This window comes from Dermacentor silvarum, chromosome 5 (genome assembly GCF_013339745.2).
Source record: "Dermacentor silvarum isolate Dsil-2018 chromosome 5, BIME_Dsil_1.4, whole genome shotgun sequence".
NCBI classification, from domain to species: Eukaryota; Metazoa; Arthropoda; class Arachnida; order Ixodida; family Ixodidae; genus Dermacentor; species Dermacentor silvarum.
This window is the reverse complement of record NC_051158.1, coordinates 22,885,396-22,908,374: the sequence shown is the minus strand read 5'-3', so window position 1 is coordinate 22,908,374 and position 22,979 is coordinate 22,885,396. Positions and strand designations below refer to the sequence as shown.

The following is a 22,979-nucleotide window of genomic DNA, read 5'->3' as shown; positions in this document are numbered from 1 at the left end:
AAATAACGCCTAAAGTTTTAAAGCATGGAACAATATCGATAGGCGTTAAATTTAGCAATATAGGCGTATTAATTATTACGTTTTTATTTTTGCTCCGGAAAACTATTGCTTTTGTTTTGTTTATTTTAAGACTATTTTTACATGTCCATTCATGCAATCTTTGAAGGATTAAGTTTGCTTCCTCAACTAATTCATCCGCCGACTTTCTTATCAGAAATATGCTAGTATCATCGGCGTAAATTATATAGTTTGCCTTGATACTGATACTAATGATATCATTAATATATAAATTAAATAGGAATTTCAGTTAGTAAGTACTACCAATTGGTCGCACGGATCAAGCAACGACTAGATTTTGATACGTGTAAGGATAATGACGTAGTGCAAGACCTTGTGCTACTCTTCACACTAAAACACATCAACTTAAATTAATAAAGCACGCGTAACACCAGTTTCGGCGAGTATTTGCTGCCTTCATACCGGCAACACCGGGGAGACGTCGCTCAAAGTCGTCGCTCGTCTCGTCGCTCGCATGCGGTACGACTTGTGGGCGACGAGGTGAACGCGACAGCCCTCTCCATCGCGTCGCTTGTCGTGTTTGTGTCATATAACGTTTATCAAGCGCAACGTTTGTCGAGCGCATATAAACGTTCGTTAACTTAGTAGTTTTTAATAAGTGGTAAGTCGACCTAATAAGTGGCTGTTGGTAACGCTTATTCCCATAACAAACGGTGCAGTCGATCGCTTCGTCCGCTGTTTTGTCTGCAGCGGTGCCCAGCGCGCACGCACCATGTCGTCGGCTGCTGTGCCTTCGCACATCTCCCGTTTTTTGTCAAGAGACGCATGTCGTGTATAACTGCAGAGAGAAAGCACTGATTTAAGTATCTCAAAGTGCACGAATTATTGTGACGTTACCTCTCCTCCCTCTTTCGTGCAGCCTCAGTTGCCTTTTCGTTGTACCGGAATGAAGACGGCACATAATCAATGTGCTGAGGATCCTCGCTGGGTGCACCTGCGTGTATTTAACTGATTGTTAAAAAGGGGGCATTTGTACTAGAACGTTAGTAGACGAAGTTATTCGCCAAAGACGAAGTTATTCGTGACGAAATGGTCTTCACATATTCGGCTCCTACGTTCGGTACCCACAGCTCGCCGTTCACGGTCGCTTGTTTGACGGCAACTGCCCGTTTACGTTTGTGCGCTTCATTCTATGGAAAACGAAACATTTTTTTTTTCCCATTTCACGGAAGAGTTCGCGCACCCTAATGCCGAGCAGCCAACCGTAATCACGTTGCTGAAGCGTGTTTTCTTCGCGAACAGCCGCGAAATCGCACTGTAGAAGCTGCTGACAAGGCTGAACGAAGCAACAGAAGCGCTAACCCGCGAACCGGAAGTCGCTAGCTGACGACATCGTCATTTTGCTATCCGACGCTTCGCCTTTCGGGCGAAACAGGTCACTCTAGCGAAACTGCGACATTTTTTTTTTTTTTTTTCGTTCTGTTGCGGCGGCGAGGCGACGACGCATCGGGTTTTGCGAGCGCATGCTCCGCCCATACAAGCGTCGCCTGGCAACGGAGGCGCGTCTCTTCCTTCTTTCGCCCTTCTTTCTGCGCACGCCTCGTTCTTTCCGTGGAGAAAGGCAAATGTTTCTTTTGCGCTTTCTTCCGCGGGCGCACCTGCTGGAGCAGCTGCTACGCGCGCGGAGAAATGTAACCTGTGCTCTCTCGGGGATGACACACGGTCGCACTTTCGAGGGTCATGTACCGCGACCCTCCGCGTTTATCGCCAGCTTCGCCGCCCGCAACAGCGCGCTTGTGGAAGCCGGCCCCTCTAGGAAGCCTCCATGCACCGTGTAAAACGTAAAGTCCCCTATAAGGAAAAGTACCGCCATCCTTTTGATCAACGTCGCTTCTCTCTCTTCTGTATCTCCGATTGGACGACGATAGCGCGCGCTTTCACTTTTTTATATTTTGTTTTTAGGAGCGACGCTCCGCTCTCACGATGTCCGTTGTCGCCGTCGTCGTCGTAGCTCCCCGTCGCGCACGCAGCGCGCATACCGAAGCTCCGAAACGCCTCTCCGAGCAAGCGCACGACGTCATGCGCAGAACCGTTGGCAGAGCGCACGCAGCGCGCATACCGACCGCGCGCAGGTGTTGCGCCGGCACCGCGCCGCTACAGTATGGAGGAGCGCGAACGTAAGCGCAAACGTCGCGACTCTAAACTTCGAGAACGAGACGCGGCAGCCCAACGGCAACGCCGCGAAGCTAACCCCGACCTACGAGCACGAGAAGCAGCAGCACGCCGGCAACGGCAGCAAGACCCGAAGCGAAAGCTCGAGCAGCAGCCGCTCGGCGCCGACGGCAGCAAGACCCGAAGTCAAGGCAAGACGCGCTGCGGCACAACGGCTACGCCGCAGAACCCAGAGGTTCGAGCTCGCGAAGCAGAAGCGCGACGACGACGACGTGAAGGCGACGCAGAACTGCGAGCCCGTGAAGCAGCGGCACAGCGAAAGCAACGCGATGCAGCCCCAGAACGGCGAGCCCGTGAAGCAGCGGCACATCGTGAACGGCGCGACTCTGACGCTGCGGTACGGGATCGAGAAACGACGGCACGTCGAGAGCGACGCGATGCGGACCCACAAGCGCGAGCACAAGAGGCAGCAGCACGACGACCAGCAACGCCAGGCAAACCCAGAAGTTCGAGTCAGGGAGCGCGAAGCTCAACGGCGACGCCGTGAACGAGCCGACGCCGAAAGGAAGGCGCGCGAAGCCGCTGCCAAGCGTGAGCGGCGGGCGGATGCGGCGCGCTTCAAGCGCGACTTTCTAGGCAAGTCGTCGGGCCACAGTTGCAGAGTTTGCGACCGACTGTGGTTTGACTACAACCTCAGTAAGATAGGCAACATTCGTAACGAAGTCTCGAAAGCGAGAGCCATTCGCGTGCCATGAGAAGAAACGTTCGTAATCGTCCAAGGAGCTTCGCTCCATTACGGTGGCTAAAAGTAGGAGGTGTGAGCAACGCAGACGTCGGAGAGCGCGGCGAGTGATTCATGATGCCGAGTGGTGGCGCGCGCGTCGACGCTTAGATTTCTGTACAGGGTGTCCCAACTATCATGCAACAAGATTTTAGAAATATGCAAATGCCCCGTAGCTGGACAGAACCAAGGCAATGTTGTTTGCCGTCGCTTCTCGATACTCAGATTATTTTTTGCATTCCGCTAATTACATACTGTCTTAATTAATCAACTTCTCAAATATAATTAGATGAAAAGTGTCATGGAGAAAATTGTAGAGCAACTACAACTAAAAACTACCGATACAGCTTTCTGTTGCTCAATACGTGCTGCATAAAAGTGTTTTTCCGAGCGTGAACGAAGCCCGCGAATGCACGCAAAATTGGCGCGCGACTGGCCGCTCGAGGCACTTTGCGTGTATTCGCTGGCTTCTGTCACCCACGGAAAAACACTTCCATGTACGCGATGCCGCCGCCGTTGCTCTCACCTCCCCCTTCTAGCCACCGTAGCTCCATCATCAGCATTCACTTCGTGGATCGGCTGCTAACCCCCCCCCCCCCCCCCTTTTTTTTTAGGGGGCGAAGCTCCTTAGGGTGTGGGTCGTTCCCTCCTCTGTAGTAGTAGTAGTATGTAGCCACCTCTAGTTTATGAATTGCTCAATAGATGACGTTGTGTGTATATGTCCTTGGAAATAATATCACTAATAATAAGAAAAGGCGCTCGCTCTTGGCGCGCTTTCTCTTTCGCTCGAAGTCGCCGGATGGAAGACAAGGCGGCGGCAGCGCGCGCTCGCAGACAGAATCCGGCCGTGCGAGAACGAGAGGCCGAAGCGTGTCGTCAGGCTGCTCGGCGACGCCGGGAAAACTCCGCAGTGCTAGAACGGGAGGCCGAAGCGGCACGGCTGCGGCGTGAAGAGGATCTGCAGAACGTCAGGGAACGAACGGGAAGCGGCGAGAAAGCGCGCGTATCGGCAGGCAGACGCCGATGCAGCGAGAGCTCGTGAGGTGTCTGCAAAACGCATCAGGCGAGTTCAACCCGAAGGTGCCGACGCGCGGTTTAAGCGAGACTTTCTAGACGTTACGTTCGGACAGAGCTGCAGTGTGTGCTCACTCCTTATATGATGCACTGGGCGAATTTCACGGAATAGTTTCACGGTTTACCGATGATTCCCTCCGGAGCTTCGCCCCACTCATCATCATTCACCCCGTGGATATGCTGTGATTTTAAATGCAGAGCATTTCTTTAACTCACATGAAGCGTGCGCCGTCCGTCCGCAACAGCTCGAGCACAGGTGCGCCCTCTCCCCCACTCCTCCTCTCCCGCATCACGCTTGCAGCACATGTGCAGCGCGCGAAGCGTCGTAGTTGAGTCGCGCTCCGGCGCTGCAAGCACAGTAGCAACAGCAGGTGCTGGCGTGATAGCGCGCCCTCTCTGCACCCCCTCTCCCTCTAACGCGCGCGCTAGGAATATAAAGCGGGTTGGCGCGGGCTCCTCCACTCAACTCGGTCGCAGTTGATAAGCGATGGAAGCAAGACCTTCAACTAGTACCTCGACGCAATCCAACATCAGCGCCGAAGCACCAGTTCAAGACATCGTACCATCGTCTTCGTCAACGGCGGCAGAAGACAAGGCGGCGAGGCGGCGCGCTGCCGACGCCGAACGCAAGCGTCGTAAGCGTGCTGCCGACGCCGAACTTCGTGAAAGAGAAACCGCGGCCAGGCGTCAACGTCGACAAGCGGATCCCGAGCAGCGTGCACGAGAAGCCGCGGGCAGGCGTCAGCGTCGGGCCGCGGACCCTTCGAGTCGAGAACGACACGCCGCTGCGACACGTCAGCGTCGGGCCGCGGACCCCGGCGTACGGGAACGAGAGGCGGCGGCGAGGAAGCGTCGTCGTCTGGAGGCCGCCGCCGCGGAAGCCGTCGGGCAACGTCAACGGGACTTTAGGGGTGCCGACAACTTTACGTTACCTACTTACGATTCCTCTTCTCTCTCAACGCAGACCGCCACCACCACAATGCATTTACACGTGTCCCTTGCGCGGAAGCATGCGACGGCGTTTTTTTTTTTTTTTTCGTTCTGTTGCGGAGGCGAGGCGACGACGCATCGGGTTTTGCGAGCGCATGCTCCGCCCATGCAAGCGTCGCCTGGCAACGGAGGCGCGTCTCTTCCTTCTTTCGCCCTTCTTTCTGCGCACGCCTCGTCTTCCTTTCTATGGAGGAAGGAAAATGATGGGAAAATGTTCCTTCCGCGCTTCTTTCCGCGGCCGCACCAGCTGGAGCAGCTGCTACGCGCGCGGAGAAATGTAGCCTCCGTGCTCTCTCGGGGATGACAGACGGTCGCACTTTCGAGGGTCATGTACCGCGATCGTCTGCGTTTATCGCCAGCTTCGCCGCCCGCGACATCCCCCGACCCGTGTTTATGGCTCGTGAGCCACGCTGGCCGGTAACAGCGCGTTTGTGGAAGCCGGCCCCACTAGGGAGCCTCCATGTACCGTGTAACGCGATACATGGTGCCGTATTCTGAAACGTTCGCCTAGGCGGAATTTCTTTTTAGGGGCGAAGCTCCTTAAGCCGTGGGTCTGTACATCCTCTGTATGTAGCCACCTCTCGTTTAGTTCTTGGAGTGTTCACTAGATGGCGGTACTTGTACAACCGGCGCTGGATGGACAAGGCTGCAGAGCGGCGAGCGCGCGCTTGCAGACAGAATCCCGGCGACGTACGCTAGGGAGAGCGTTGTAATAAAATCCGTTCGCTGTTGGCGCGCGCTCGGAGTCGCCGGATGGACAAGGCTGCAGAGCGGCGAGCGCGCAAGGCGGCGGCAGCGCGCGCTCGCAGACAGAATCCCGATGTGCGAGCCCGCGAGGCAGAAGCGCTCCGTGAAGCTGCGCGCCGCCGCCGCCAAGATCCTGCCGTACGTGAAAGAGAGGCTGCAGCGGCACGGCTGCGGCGTGAACAGGATCTGCAGAACGTCAGAGAACGGGAAGCGGCGAGAAAGCGCGCGTATCGGCAGGCAGACCCCGATGCAGTGAGAGCTCGTGAGGCGTCTGCAAAACGCATCAGGCGAGCTCAGCCCGAAGGTGCCGACGCGCGGTTTAAGCGAGACTTTCTGGACGTTTCGTTCGGCCATAGTTGTGGTGTGTGCGCCAGTTTGATGATGTAGTGGGCGAACTTTCACTGAAGAGTCACGGTTTTACCGATGATTTCCCCTCAGGAGCTTCGCCCCACTCATCATCATTCACCCCGTGGATATGCTGTGATTTTTTAGGGGCGAAGCTCCTTATGGCGTGGCCCGAGCGTCCCGTCGTAGGTAACCGCCTCCGGAGTAGCGGAGAGTGAGTGGAGAGGTAGAGCGCGCTCTGGCGTGTGAGGGGGCTCGCATCGCGGGAGCTCGGCGGAGCTCCCGCGTGTGTGGAGAGAATGTAGGTGCAGTGCTTCGCCGCTCCTTCTCTCGCCGTTCGCTCTCTCTCCTCCCTGCGCCCCACTCTCCCGTTCGCTCGCTCGCACGTACATCATCATCATCATATATAAATGGAGTGAACCGCCAGCGTCCGCGTAGCGAACGCGTGCTTGAACTGGCCGTAGAGGGCCGTACTTGTACTATATAACGAATGCATATACGCTGAAAAATGCAAGATGGTACGATACTAGAGGGCGTTACTTGTAGTATGCAAAAATAAAAGGTTAGTTTTATGAAAACAGGAATGACGTCACACGTACGGAAGGAGAGAGACGATCGCGTGTTCGGCGGCGCCGTACGCTGCAGGGGGTGCTGTATAATACAATAAAAGCGCCGTTTTGGCGCGCGCGCGCGTTCAGAGGGTCTGCGGAAGATGGACAAGGCTGCTGAGCGGCGTGCGCGCAGGGCGGCGGCGGCTCGCGCTCGAAGAAGGGACCCCGACGTGCGGGCGCGCGAGGCAGAAGCGCGCCGCGAAGCTGCGCGGCGGCGCCGACAAGATCCCGGTGTACGAGAACGAGAGGCCGAAGCGGCGCGGCAGCGGCGCCAGGGCCGCACGAGAAGATGATCTCCAAGCCGTCCGGCAACGAGAAGCGACGAGAAAGCGTGCCTATCGACGGGCAAACGAGGAGGTCAGAGTTCGAGAGGCGGCTGCAAAACGTGCCAAGAAAGAACACGAAGGTGCCGACGCCCGGTTCAAGAGAGACTTTCTGGACGGGGATTATACTCTCTCAGCAGTCATGTGATGGCGTCGGCAAACGCGGTGCACGTTCCAGCATGTGTAAACGGCTGCGTAAGACCACTGTGGCCTCTCCCCCTTACTAGAGAGTACTGCACGTTTCTAACGCGTTTGTGCTAGCGTCCCCTTAAGAGGGAGATGGTGCAATTATAATGAAGGGCGCTGTTATAAAATAGGAATGACGCCACATATGGCGCGTGTCATTGGTGGAAGTCAATCGTTCGACTTAGTGCGGCGAGACTGGGCGAATTACACGTAAGATTCACGGTTTACCGATGATTCCCACCGGAGCTTCGCCCACTCATCATCATTCACCCCGTGGATATGCGGTGTTTATTTATTTTTTTTTTTCGCTTTCAGGCGTGCGCCGATTGGCTGTTTTAGCAAAATTGGATGAGCTGATTGGGTGGTTGAGCCCGACGTCATTCAATTTTGCTCAACCAGCCAGTCAGCGCGCACGCTGATTTCGCCTAGGCGAACGTTTCAGAATACGGCCCCATGGAGGCTCCCTAGGCCCCTCGTAGCTCTCTCTGCATAGGCACAGAAAGTTGTCCCCGAGAGGTGGGCGGCAAAACCACCGCCGCCCACCGTGGTCAGAACCCTGGTATATATATAATATATATGTTTTATAACGGCCTCTACGCATCGGCGCATATTTCTCCGTCATAAAATTAACATGCCTTGTGACATTAAATTACACAAATATCAAAGGCCATGCTTTTGCGTGCTGTCAGCACCCGAAGTGACTATTATGCCGCGTGTATATGGCAGCAACGACGTCTTTTCGGCATTAGCAAAATAGCATGGCCTTCATAAAGCATAGCATAGCTTCTATGGCATGGGAAGTCGGCTTTAGTGACTCCAAGGGAGCCATCGCTGGAATGGTAAAGAACAAGTCGCACACACCAATGTGTACGCTGTGACTGGAGGGGGTTTTATTCCTTCTTGTTTAGTTGTCTCGTTGTTGAAACCTGTTGTCCTAGGGGTTACATTTATGTATCTTTTCCTTTCTGCATGCAACTTGTGCTGCTCCTGAAATGTGTATATAAATGAGAAAAAACACATTGCTTAGTGACGGTTCCTTCTTATCTGACAGTGGGAGAAGCCCCGGCGGCAGCTGATGGAGTCAAGGCACAGACAGTTCGGGTGCACAGGACAGAAAGGAGATGGCCACTTGTCACGTGTCGGCATCATTCAACATCGGCAGCTGAAACTCTTGGGGTGGCAACGGCCGACTTCAGCGCTGTGTTCCCGGCCATCGACTTCACACAGGTACGCCGATCCTTGCTCCCACATTCAAACGACGTCGTGCCACCATATGCGGAGTATCATCATCAGCCTATATTTATGACCACTGCAGGACGAAGGCCTCTCCCTGCGATCTCCAATTACCCCTGTCTTGCGCTGGTCGATTCCAACTAGCGCCTGCAAATTTTCTAACTGCATCACCCCACCTAGTTTTCTGTCTTCCTCGATTGTGCTTCCCTTCACATGGTATCCGTTCTGTAACTCTAATGGTCCACCGGTTATTCATCCTACGCATTACATGACCTGCCCAGCTCCATTTTAAGCGAAGCTTTATAGGCTCACAAGTGTCGGCGGTGGTGGTGGTGTCTCGCTGAAAAGTGGGCTACAGAAATTGGCTACGGAAAAAAAGCTACAGAAATTGCGCAGCCATAAAAGTCACTGTTTATTTTACAGAGTGGTTGTTCTTTATCTGCAATTCTTCTTACGGAATAACTACGGTACTCTATATACAGCAACTAAAGCTTCTGAATCTTGAAGTTACATCGAATCACATATTGCCACGACCTCGCAGGAGACGTGGAAGCCGGCGTACAGCACGTATACAAGCACTTTATATGAGCAGCAAACGCAACGTCGTTGTCGTCTCCGTTTTTCTACCCGCGCGCTACTTCAGCATCGTTTCCATGGCCGGGCACATGCCCGCGGCGACGATATAGCATGTGGCATTTGCCCCTCCTTTGAAAGAAGCATCGTCCCGATGCGCCAAGCGCCCAAGAAAGTGCAGTGATGGTGCAAAATTGATGTCATGATGTAAAGTATGGCTTCAGACGAAGCACGTGCACAACCTCGGGCAGATGCTGCCGGCGTTTGGAGCAGTAAGGACTGTCGGGCACAACTTCATAATTCACGTCACTGATGCGGCGTAGAACTGTGTACGGCCCAAAGTATCTTCGCAGGAGCTTCTCAGATAGCCCCCGCCGACGAATAGGAGTCCAAACCCACACCTGGTCGTCGACGTTGTACGTGATGGGTCTGTGTCGAAGATTGTAGTGTCTGGCATCGTAGTTCTGTTGCTCTTGGATGCGCAAATGTGCAAGCTGCCTTGCTTCCTCGGCGCGTTGCGTAAACTCCTCGGCACCAGTCTCGTGATCACCACACTCGCGTGGCAGCATCGCGTCCAACAGTGTTGTTACTTCCCGGCCATAGACGAGGCTGAAAGGTGTCACGCGTGTTGTCTCCTGGCGAGCCGTGTTGTACGAAAATGTAACATATGGTAAAATCTCGTCCCAGTTCTTGTGGTCGACGTCGATGTACATACTCATCATATCTGCCAGAGTCTTATTCAAACGTTCTGTCAGCCCATTGGTTTGGGGGTGATAAGCGGTTGTCTTTCGGTGAGTTGTACCACTTAATCGCAACACGGTATCCAGAAGCGCGGCCGTGAAAGCAGAACCTCTGTCGGTAATGACCACTGCGGAAGCGCCATGCCTTAGGACGACGGCTTCGATGAAAAATCGTGCTGCTTCGGCTGCTGTTCCCCGCGGGAGAGCACCTGTTTCGGCGTATCGGGTAAGATAATCTGTGACGACGATTATCCATCTATTGCCGGCAGAAGACACTAGAAATGGACCTAAAAGGTCCATGCCAACTTGTGCGAACGGCGCTTGTGGTATCTGAACAAAATGCAGTAGTCCAGCAGGCTTGACTGGTGGGGTTTTGCGGCGCTGGCAATCCAGGCGTGTCTGGACATAACGTTTCACGACCGGCGCAAGTCTCGGCCAGTAATACTTTAGCCTAATTCTGGATAATGTGCAGGAGTAGCCCAAGTGACCAGCGGTCGGCTTGTTGTGACAGGCGTGTAGGACTTCGTTCCGTAGAGATGCGGGAACGACAAGTAGGTAGCTGCTGCCACTGGGTGAAAAGTTCTTCTTGTAGAGAACGTCGTGACGCAAGTAAAATGAAGGCAACGCTCTGGCGAATAACCTCGGCATGCAGCTTGTTTTTCCCTCTAAGTAATCAATAAGAGGAACCAGTTCTGCGTCCTCGCGTTGCATGCGTGAAATGGCGACAGCGTCTACCATGCCTAGAAAAGCCGCGTCGTCATCGTCGTGCAATGCAGTCGCAACAGGCGACCGAGACAGGCAGTCGGCGTGGCGCTTCCCCGATTTGTAGACAACAGTGAAGTCGAACTCTTGGAGCCGAAGGCTCCAGCGTGCTAGCCGACCAGCTGGATCTTTTAAATTAGTCAGCCAGCAAAGTGCATGGTGATCGCTGACGACGGTGAAACAGCGACCGTATAGATATGGGCGAAATTTCAGGATGGCCCAGACTACCGCGAGGCACTCTTTTTCTGTAGTGGAGTAGTTAGTCTCCATTCTGGATAGGGTCCTGCTGGCGTAAGCAAGCACTCTTTCGGTGCCGTCCTGCCGCTGAAGGAGCACTGCGCCAAGGCCGACATTGCTAGCATCGGTATGAAGAATCGTCGGGGCGTCTTCGTCAAAGTGTGCGAGCACAGGAGGCGTCTGCAGCCACTGCCGTAGCTCGTCAAATGCCCGTTGCTGCTCTTCGCCTCACTTGAAGGGGACATCTTCGCGGGTGAGATGCGTTAATGGACACGCGATGCATGAAAAGTCCGCTATAAACCGCCGGTAGTAGGCGCAAAGGCCCAGAAAACGTCGCACGGCCTTTTTATCAGATGGCGTCGGGAAATTAGCGACGGCAGTGATTTTATCAGGGTCAGGTCGAACACCTTCATGACTAACCACGTGACCGAGGAATTGAAGTTCCTCAAAACCGAAATGGCATTTTTCCGGTTTCAAAGTTAGGCCTGCTGAGCGTATTGCCTCAAAGACCGTCTTCAGTCTCCTTAAGTGTTCGTCGAACGTGGCGGAGAAAACAATCACGTCGTCGAGGTACACTAGGCAGGTTTGCCATTTGAGGCCTGAGAGTACCGTGTCCATGAGTCGTTGAAACGTTGCTGGCGCAGAACACAAACCGAAGGGAAGCACCTGAAATTCATAAAGTCCATCGGGTGTCACAAAAGCGGTCTTTTCACGGTCTCTCTCATCAACTTCGATTTGCCAGTAGCCGCTTTTCAAGTCCATCGACGAAAAGTAACGTGCGTTTCGTAGCCGGTCCAGTGAATCATCGATACGCGGTAGCGGATAAACGTCTTTCTTTGTGATCTGGTTGAGTTTTCGATAGTCGACGCAGAAGCGCAGACTACCGTCCTTCTTTTTCACCAATACGACAGGCGATGCCCACGGACTCTTAGATGGCCGAATAACTCCGTCCTCAAGCATCGTCTTCACTTGTTTTTGGATTCCCTCCCGCTCTTTCGGTGCTACACGATAAGGATTCTGCCGGATGGGTCTTGCGTCGTCTTCGGTGATAATACGGTGCTTGGTGAGCGGCGTCTGGCTAACTCTTGACGTTGATGCAAAGCAGCTGTTAAACTCATTGATGAGCTCAAGAAGGCTGTTGCGTTCGATGGGCGATAAAGTTCGACTGACATCAACTACAGGTGCAGGCATAGGCGCGGTGGACGCCGCGTGCTGCACTGAGAGGCAGTCTTGTATTGGGGCAATTTCGTCGAAGTAAGCAACAGCAGTGCCTTTAACAATCTGTCGACGTTCCCTGGTAAAAATCATCAGCAGGAGTTCAGCATGTCTGTCGAGTACATTAATTACGGCCCTGGCGATGGAAACGCCTTGACTCAGTACTAGTGTGTTGATGTGTTCAGCGACGCCAGGGCCGGTGTGCAAGTTATCGCAGATGACAGGCACGAGGGAACAACTTCGCGGCGGAAGCGTGACGTCGTCGTCAGCGATACGTAAACGCGGTCGCTGGTCATCCGCGGGGTCGACGTCTTCGGAGCTCGTAGCAAATGTCACCATGCGGTCGCGGACATTAATAACTGCACCGTACTCCCTCAAGAAATCCATTCCGAAAATAAGTTCTTTACAGCACTCAAAGAGAATGACGAGGGTGGCAACGAAGGCTGAACCGGCGATTATGATTCTGGCTGATTGTGGCTAATATTACATGTGCAGTTTTGTTCTTCCAGTATGGGACATACTATGCTGTGGTCGCAAGCGCCAAATTGTGGCCATTGATCGCAGAAATACGTCACTCTGCGTGTGCGATGCTAAGTAGGTTCAGATCGATGAAGCCTTCCATTCAATAAATACGTCATAGTTTATGACATAAAAACGTGAGACAGCATGTTACATCGAATTACATGACGCATACCCACATATATTTTCTTTAAACGTTTCATGAATGCGAACAGTGAGATCAGTCTCCCTAGCCTGCTTGCTATGTGGGAAATTGAGTATGGCCCACTTCCAAGCCTTGCCTAACTGACAGCCGAGGCATCTTGGGCAGCGCTCGCCGGGAAGGCGATATTCTTTTGGCAGCTTGTCTGAGCTATGCATACCTGCCAAGTCTCCCGGATTACCCGGGAGCCTCCCGGATTTGGACCATTTCTTCCGGTTGTACGGTTGACAGGAAAATGTCCCGGAAATTGCAGTTGTGTCCTGTTTCTATCCGCTTCCAGCGCTTTGTCAGGCCACATTGACAAAAAGATTCTAACCCAATCCAGTTGGAAGTTCATTGTGCAAACCATTGCTAAGAAAGTAGTAGGCAAACCATGCGCTATTTCGTTAATTAAACACAGAGCCAATGTTACTAGACTAGTCAAGTAACGTTGCACAGAGCCGCTCCTTACGCTGACGGGGTTGTTGGGTGCCCTAGTGGCCCTAGTCTCTTTAAGCTAGCGAGCTAATTCCACATTCTGCAACTGGCAACACTAGACTCTGACCCAGACTGCTACTCTACTAGACTCTCCATCGTTCTCCTCGGCGTCAGTCGCTCTGGCATTGCATAGGCCGTGGCTTTAAAAGCAAGGAGTGCTAGCGCAAAAAGTATCTTCAAGTATTTTTAATGTAGTGCTCAGCCGAAGTGACACAGGGTATTTTGTTGATACCAGAGAGCAATGCAGAGTACGAGCGGCAGTTTACCATCGTGACAAATACGAGAACGCAGTGCCGCTCGTCTGTGTGTCGCTCGTTCAAGACGCTGGGAAACGTCATCGTTGCAAAATGTGAAAGAAATAGAATCAAATATTATCTGAAGAATTCTTGAATACCCGCTGGGGTTGCTTAGTGGCTTTGGCATTGCGTTGCGAAGCACAAGTTTGCGGGATTAAATCTCGGCCACGGCAGCCGCATTTCAATGGGGCAGAGGGGAATACAGAAACGCCCGTGTGCCGTCCGTTGGGCCCACGTTAAAGAACCCGTGCCCCTCATAATCACATGGTGGTTGTGGGACGCAAGACCTGAGAATTTAAAAATTTTTTTGAAGGCAGAATCAGCAACAACGAAATGCTTGCAAAAGTGAGACCTTGATGTTCATGTGGTCATTTGTCAATCTGTAAATAAGTGTCAGTACGTCGGGGGTCGGGGGGGGGTTGTGTATTCGACTGACCCCCCCCGCCCCGATTGGTCGGAAGATCTCTCTGATTCAGTTTCTCCGAACTTAGCAGGTATGGCTATGTTAAGCTAGCATTTTACCCTTCTTCGCACGTGCTTTAAATGCATCCCGTTTCTTTGACAGGCTGTTGAGGCGGGATGCGACAAGCCACCATTTATCGAGGCGAGCCTGGTGAGTACCACCTGCCAGGTAGAACCGTGGCGAGGCCTCCAAGACAAGTGCGTCGGCGAGGTAAGCCTTGCTTGTGCCTGCTGGGATGAAACTCGTGAGACTTGCTCAGCCGAAATTGCTTTGTTCTTTTTCTTTCTTTCTCGTTACCTGTTGCACACATAGCTTTTTGTTTGCTACAGCAAACGCGGTTATGTTGGGGTAAGTCAAAGAAGGGCGTCTTACTCTGTACTCCTAAACGGGCAGGGATTCAGAATGATAAGGTACGACAAAGTGAAAAGGAACAAAAAGCTAAGAGAAAACAGAAATCGGAGAAGGAAAGGAAGATTTAATAATGGAGTTTTGATATATCATTCCTGACTTGTAATTATTAAGTACTAAATGAAGGCCAAAATGCTCTGAACATTCTAAAAAATATGGGCAAGCTTCAGAGCACCCTAAATAATTTACTATGTATTATTCATTTCTACGAACGGGTTTCAGCTTTGGTACATAGGATTCATTATGGCGTAGGGATATACTGGCTTGCTCAGTTTCTGCGACCGCAGCGACTGCTACGCATGAGTCCAGCCAAAAGAAATGCATGCAGCATTCCTTTTTATTTTTTTTTAATGACCAACATCTTCATAGCTAGCCTTATTAATGTGAAAGCGTTAAGGGCCCCATCTCGCTGAAAATCCGGTGCCGTAGCCGGTGTTGGTGTCCCGTGAGCAAAAATTGCTTTATATAATCTATACGGCACTAAAGTTCTTCTTCTATGGCTAAAGTTGCTCATGCCTTGTCTATACATTCTTTGCAGAGTTATTCCTCGGAATTTTGAGAATGACATTCCACAAACGTCATGAAACAAAACATCGACAGTACATGCCTTTTATGTTAAATATTCTCAGACTGAAATATTAAAAGTGCAAAACAATAACAGAAGGTTGCCCAGCGTAAGAGGCCGCATTTCTACCAGAACACTGGCCTTCGTGCATAGCGTTCCCTGCCAGTGTTTCCCGGTAAACATTATGGTTACATAAGTTGCAGTTGCTGGGATGCACGAGAAGCAGTCGGGGATCTTTGAATGCTATCGCGTTCCACTATTAAAGGCGAAGCTTAAGCCTCCTCCAAATTTTTGTTAGATGACGTCGGCAAACTTCGCTCTGCATCATGATGTCACGAAAATGTTCAAGACGCCAAGGCCGGCACGTTCAGGCCAACTTAAGTATCAGATGGAAATACTATCTTTTGTTTCTCAGCCTGTCTACTTGCTAAGCACAATCCTTTTATTTGCAAAATGCATGTTGGAGAGTTTCTAAAGCTTCAAAAATATGTACAAGCAGTCATTTAACGGCTGCACTTCTGACCAATAATGGGGCCAAGTGCCAAGAGTTATAGCCTAAGTCTCTGAACTATGAACTGCTTCCTGATGGAAATATGCACTTGCCAGAAACTGTACTGCCTTGTTCATCAAGAAGTGCCCCTAACAGCACAAAGATATACCTTGCCACCATTGGGTGGAACTGCCAAAAGCAAGTCACGTACGCAAACGTGTATGGTGTGACTAAAGGATGTTTCATACTTGAATCGTTTCTCCTTCATAGATGTCTGAAACATGAATCAGTGTATTTATTCTGTTATTCTTAGCAGCGACATCGTCACGTTTATGTAGGTGTAATTACTGTGATTATGCACTGCCAAAAGTGAGAGTTAATTTGTCTGCATCCTGAAAGAAAAGCAACACTCGGATCACAACGATAGTGGCGAGCATGCAGTTGTCAGTCATCGAACGTAATCTCGTGGATCAAGTCCTGTCCAGTATTATCATGCACATTTCGGAATGTAGTACACTATTCGTATTGCGTGCGTAATCTGATTAGACATGTCTCTTTCGTTATAGAATTGGCGACATTAACAAGTTTCGACTGCACTGTGGTGTGTCTCGCACAGAGCGATAGCTTCATAATGGTGATGAACTGTTAAACGTAGATGTAAGAAAAAAAATTGAACAATAAATGTGTTACAGTGTTATGAGTTACATGATGGCTGCCACAGCGAAGTCTCTGATCTCCCAAACCCTTGAAATTTCAGTATGAGGCCGTGCTCCAGCATGCAGAACAGTCCTGCCAGACCGAACATCACATCACACTAGTCCAGTGCGCAAAGCCTCAAGTTTCATCTTGCAGCGTCGAAGTGCAGGCTGACGACCTGTGGTGGCAGCGTCATTGTGGTAAGTGCTCAACATGCGACTTTTATATATAAACAAATATTTGATAGTTGATGGTGCACTGGCTGCTCATCGTTATATCCGATATATTGTTGAAACCGGTATACAGTGGAACCCCGTTGATACAATTCTGCTTAATACGTTTTTCGGGATGATACGTTTTCTTTTCATTTCCCTGCCAATGCCCCATAAGATCAATGTATTTTCATGCGGTTGATACGATTGCGTTTTCACCTCTAATTGGATGATATGACTGCAAACTCATATTTCTGAAACACGTAGCTTTATATTCAAGTGTACTAGATTAAATTACATTCCAATGACCTACGAACAATATGTTACGGCCCGGCGACGAATGTGCGCTGCGCACCGGTGGCGGCAAAACGGGCGTCACAAAAGCTACCGGGAAGCAGATGTTTCGTGCCGTGGGAGGGATCGGTCCTGGACCGATTTAAATTGCCGTGCGCCCCAGCAGCAAACGAGCCGCGAGCGAAGCAGACCAATGAGAGCTGCCCCCTTCAGTGATGTACGTGCGGGCACAGCCAGTCTGTTGGCACGCGCTCGCTAAAGGACCTCTAGACCAGCCGTGGCGTAAGAAACTGGTGTCGTGCGGACCTGCCCGAGCGCTATTTTCACACTCGTAGTATCGTCTGCTCGGGTCAGCTTTTGCTCGCGCTTGTTTTAGTTGGCTTTTCGGGTGAGACCTTCGTGCGGTCACGTGGCTGAATGAAACTCCTGCCCTCATCCGCCAGGCGTATTGCTCGGTGTTCCTTTGTTTCGGAATTCTTGGCTTTGTTGTGCCGGTGACCTCTGTAGCTATGTCAGGGAACTTGTTATCTTTCAAAATAACTTGTTTACGGACTTTGAAAAAAAAAAAAAAAAAAGTTCAGCGAAAACTGACGAGCTGTTTTAAAGTTGCTCAATAAAAGTGTGTTGACTGCTGTTCCTGTGATGTGATGCTGCTCCGCATAACAGGTGTGTTATGCGGAGCAGTATCACTTGATGGCACAGGAAGCTTTGCTAGCGAGTTTGTCACGAAGTAAGCCCGTTTTCTTACGTTTAGGGGCTTGCTTTGGATGATATGATTTTTGGATGATGCGTTCTATTTTCTGGTTCCCGCAAAGATCGTATCAACGAGGTTCCACTGTACTTGTATGTGGGTTCAACTGTATGTCAAGTTGTTAGTCATCTATGGTTGAAGCGTGAGCATTGAGCGGCAGTGCTTCTATGTTTTTCATTGTATGGCGTGTATTGGCTTCGGTGTTCAATACTACAGTGTTCTTCCACACTTCATAAAAGCTGGTATAGATCCCCAGGGTGAGAAAGCTTAATGCCCTCTTTTACACTGAAAGGTCTCGTTAACTTGACCCTCACAAATCTGGAATTTTTTATGTAATTAGCACTCGCCTTGTGGTCCCTGCGAGTGTATGCATCATTTAATGGCATCAAACACCAATTTATTCGGAGGTATTTGGCCGCGCATCAGTTAATTCAGATGATTCCTAGAGAGTGCAGAGCACTACACATGTGTGATGCAAAAGCAGCACAGGTGGCATTGGTGTCCAACCAAAACATAGCACTAAAGTCTGCATTGCCACGGTCATCGGTGAGAACCATATGGGAAGGACAAAAGCTCGAGAATGCTTTGCGGCTTTTTTATCGCATATATAGTGCAGTGCATGGCTTCTGTCTGTGGTCGCTATCGTTGCAACCACGTATTTATATAATCTGCTGCAGTTGTGGCGAGCAGTGGCTTTGTTCTGAGCCAGTAACCGCATTTACAGGAATGCAACAGCAGCATGTGTCTTTCTTTAGCTCATCGTGGTAAATGCTGTGCGAGAGTATTTGCGCGTGGCGCATTCCTTTTTGTTCAAAACAAGTCAGGAGTTGCGGTGATTTGCGTTCTGCGGGTGTGTGGAGGAGAGCACACCGCTCCAGCACTGTCTCTGCTTCAATGCGACATGCCAGAGCTTGCATACACCGTATGAGATAACTTGAATTACCTTCTTCTTGCAGCATTGTGGCCGCTTTTGCCATTTTAGCTGGCAACGAGGTCAGGTTTCCATTAGCATATTTGTCACTCGTTGCATGGAATCACTCTATTTTAGGTGCCAGCAGATCTATTCTGTTTGTTTTAAGGGGAGACGTGGTCTTAAAATGGCAAAAAATAGCAAAAAAAAGTCGATTTTCCGAAATGTGCATTTTCACTACGTTTATACATTCAAGACTGTCTCCGCGAAATCTGGAAGGTAAATTTAATTGGAAAATAATAAAAATCAAGCTTATACGAACAAGCGTGGACGCGAAATCAGCGAGAATTGGCCAAAAACGTTCGAACTTCGTGCCGACGCCATTTGCTACCAGGCTGGCAGCCGCCATCTTGGGTTTATTTTGAAGCTGTTTTCTTTGTAACATTTTGAATCGTTTCAAAATGGCGTCGGTGAAGGGGAACCGTCACTGTCGCGTCATTTCTGATGGATACGTCCGTGCCGCTGATTGGCCAAAGTGTGCACACCCCTTGCAAGCCTCGCTCCTATTGGTCTGGCACCATATTGTACGACGATTCTCCCGAGCTCGGCCTGGTCGTTCTCGCGTGCGCTGCATTTGCTTCTTCTGTGCTTTCGTCGCGCCTTTGTTTGCATTCGTTCAGCCGCTTGCTTCTCGGCACTGTGCTGTTGACATACAGTCGCTGAGAGCCTTTCCGGGTGTCAAATTTTTTTCACCTGCTTGGTTATATTCGGACCTACATGGCACCAAGTAAGACAAGTAAGGTATAAAGGTAACTGAAATTTCAGAAGCCACTGGTGCGTCACTTAGCTTTCAAGACAGATTCACGCATGTTATGTCGCAAAAATAATGGCTTTGGACAAACTTGCAATATTCAGACTGGCTCGGTGCCCTCGCTTTCTTTGTCGAGGAAATTTCTCAGCTATTTAATTGTTAAATTACAGTGGCTAGAATGAATATGGCTGCTGTGAAGCGTGTTTTATTAACGTGGCAGAAAGCCACAACTTTGTTTACATAATCGTGACAGAGCTAGACAGGTTAGCCCTAGTCAGCTCTTGCTGTTGATATTTTCATACCCATAACTATATACCGGAAATGGTGCATAAGATCACCTGCATGTCTGTCAGTTTAGCCACTGTGCTTGAAGCAGAGTTCGGGTCCACAGGCTTTAAGCCATCGACTACAGTGAAAACCTACAGTGTTTGTGTTTGCTGGATGGAATGGCATAAATCTGCATGTAGGCACATAAACTAAAAATTGAATTTGTCCAACACAGACTTAATTATCAGCATCATGTGGTCAATGACACGTGCACAATATCTGCACTTTGTGACGATGTACGATGCTAATTAGGCTGCGTAATAGGCAATTGTGCAGCACAACTGCAGCTTTGACACTTGGGGAGTTTCAAGTAAACATTGTCTTGAGAAGCACAGCATAAAGCAGAATTCTGTTAATGAGTTTTGCACTGTGCTGATGGATGAAATTTGACTTTCTAAATTAATTTTTTTGTACTGGCCAGTCATTCAATATTTTTGCGGCCCTGTCAGTGTCGTAAGAATTCAGTCAGTGATTGTATGTGGTTTTTGGTTATTTTTCTTAAAATCTTTTTATGCTCTAATTTCAGGAACTGGGCCCATTGGTGTCGACTTGTGTGAACCTGAAGTCTACAAGTTCAAGCACTAAGGACCTGCCATGACCTACAAAACTGCACATTTACTGGGGGCACTACAGTTGAGGTGTGCGTTTGCCTCATACTCGGTGAAGGACCACTTTGAGCTTGCATATGACATCTTGCCAGCCATCAGTGTCTGCCTCTGCCCAGCCGTCCTCGAACATTCCGAGTGCACCGTCATTGGATGCAATGTTATGGGGCTTGCTGCGTGCCATCTGGATATCACAGCCCCAAATCCCTCGGAACCTGTCTGCGGGTGATGTGTCTAGTCTATAACTGGTGTTATCCATTGCCGGAGCAAAAATAAATCGGGAATACCAGTACAACACTGTTGTCTTATGTCCACAGTAATCGCATCTGGTCGCACTGCGACGCCAGCCCTGTGTTCATGTATCATTTCTGCAATCCAAGCACCTGCAATACTTTCAAGTGACTCGAGACTCTCCTTTAAGTCTGCAAACAAGACATATTGTGTGCTAACAGATGCGTCTCTCCATAATATAAGAGGCAAAGGGGCCTCCTGCCGTTGACAATGCCAGTTTTATATGCAAAGAACTTGAATACTGACGGCGCAGCATGTTGTAAGAGGTCAGATCGGGCAACTCCTGAAAGCATAGCTGGCCCACGTCATCGTTTGCCTCTTTCATGCCTGAAGAGAATGTTGAAGGGAGAGTAGAGTGTGATGGGAAGCGGAGAGCAGTAGGATTGTTTTACATATTACAACATTTCAGGCCCCCTCGGTACCCCTGGATAGGAGACGGCGGTAGACGCGTGTGTAAGGAATACATACTGTGTCCTGTGACAATTGCCCCTTCCCACTCTTGCTATGCTTCACTGCATAACACTGTATTGAGGCGTAGCTGACTTTCGGGAACTGGCATTGTGCAACGCGCCGTGCTTTCCAAACATTTAAGACATTGGTGAGGATTACAAAGTCGGAGTTGGCTCAATTGCTAACAGCAGCGAATTGTTTCAATAAAAAACATGCCACTCAACAGAAAGAAGCTTAATTGCGAACGTTGAAGCAGCTAGAGGTCATGCGAGAAAGCAAGAGATGGGACGCGGGATCTGACACGTACTATATAGGTTTGCATGTTCTCTTATACGCACCGCTCTGCTTTTTTTTTTTTTTTTTTACAGCATTGCTCGCTTGCATCACTTGCACGCGAGATGACACCAACACCTGCGGCAAGCGGCAACTGTGCATGCTGTTCGTACCCCGCTGATCAACTGCTTAATGCTTTGCTTTTATCTGAACACGTGTCAAGCCCAACAAAGAAAAAAAAGAAGTTTGTCGTCCCGAGTTGTAGAAACATTGGCACGATCATTCGATGGTGGAACCTGCTTGAGTGCGAAGTAGATATTATTGCAACTGGAGTTCAGGAACTCCGACTCCCTTATCTTGCAATGCATCAGGCGCGGCCACAATGTCCACGCCATTACAGGCGTGCAGTATTCCAGCGGCTCTCTGCCTGCGCTCATCTCCTCCGCTGGTGATGATGATGATTTAATGGATTCCCATGAAACGGGGCGGTGGCAAGTAGTCGCCTAGCCTGCTTGATTTAGTCAGGTATGCTATACATGTTTTTTATCCAGATTTTTGTATATCTATCTCCTTAATTGGGTTTCTTTTTTTTTTCCCCCATTCACAATCTACCTTGTACCGCTACCTATGACTACAAAGATCCGGTCAGATCAATCTCTTCCGTGCTTTCTTTCCACAATACTCTAAACGTCTCTTGCTTATCTCGATTGCTAACCGGTTGATGCTTCGTCCACTTTAAACCCAAGCACTTCTGGAAGGTGTACGTTGCCTACGGTTCTCGGAGGGTAAATCCCTTTGCGTTCAGTAGGATATATGGTCTTCAGATTTTTGCTGCAGCATACACATGCCTCATCTAGTTCCGAATATTTGCTCCGGTGTGTTTTGGCCCTTGGGCAACCGGTTTGAGCCTCAAATAACAAGGCACTGCCCTTTGTGTTATCGCTCAGATTTTCCCTTCCAATTTCTTTCTTCTCATCCTTGTAAAGCTCCACGGACCTTTTTGTTTCAATTCTTTGCATCCAATTTACTGTCTCCGTTTTTCTCTCCTTCTTTTGATGGCTTTGCAGTTTCAATTGCCCTGTACTTGGTGCCAACTTTCTTGACCTCTTCTCCATTCTGTGTCCACGCTTTTCAGGTACAGATACTTTCACTTTAGCCACCCATTATTTTCATCCATGTTCCCGAGTCTTCCATGAAAACTAATTTTGCTCTGTGCTTCTCTAACTTCAAAAAAGCCCAACCCATGTCACCCTGCACTGCCTCATTTGTTGTATTACCGTGTGCTCCCAAAGCCAACCGGCTTACCGATCTTTGGTTAACTTTCAACAGCGACCAGATATTCGATTTTAAACACAGAATGGCATTTAGGAACGTTAGCACTGGCACCATTACTCCTTTCCAGATTCCACGCACCACCTCCTACTTATTGTTGCCCCACGTGCTCTGCGTTTCAATGCTGCATTCTGCTTCACCTTCAGTTATCCTGGTGGGTGCTTGAGTAAGTCATTCCTTCGTTTACTGTATACGCCGAGGTATTTATTTTCCTTGACTATGGTATGGCTTGCAGTTGAATTGACACTACTAATTACTCGTCTCATCATTAAAGATCATAATTCCTGCTTCCTCTGTGCTAACTTAAGGCCTAGATTTGTCGCTGCATTGCCAAGATATTCGCAAGTGCCTGTAAATCTCTTGTATTATCCGCTAGTGGCACTATGTTGTCTGCATACATTGGTCCCGGGACCTTCTGTTGCACCATTTGTCCATAACGTAGGTAGGATAAATCAACCCTAATTCGATGTTTTCCAGTCGTATTTCTTACCCTTAACATAAAGTGTGAACAACAATGAAGACAGAGGACATCCTTGCTTCAATCCTTGGTGAATACCCACCACTTCATTACCTTTTTTGAATTTCCCCAAACACTTGTAC

General features: G+C 49.9%; 1 protein-coding gene across 1 annotated transcript; it reads left to right on the top strand.

Annotated features, from left to right (window-relative positions):
• The first annotated feature begins 4,521 nt into the window (after window positions 1–4,521).
• On the top strand, window positions 4,522–20,248 carry LOC119453073 (egg-laying defective protein 27-like). The gene is made up of 5 exons (XM_049667529.1): window positions 4,522–4,956; window positions 8,299–8,474; window positions 14,067–14,174; window positions 16,185–16,323; window positions 19,955–20,248. The coding sequence occupies exons 1-5, from the start codon at window positions 4,533–4,535 to the stop codon at window positions 20,011–20,013; spliced, it is 906 nt and encodes a 301-aa protein (XP_049523486.1). The 5' UTR covers window positions 4,522–4,532; the 3' UTR covers window positions 20,014–20,248.
• Window positions 20,249–22,979: the final 2,731 nt, after the last annotated feature.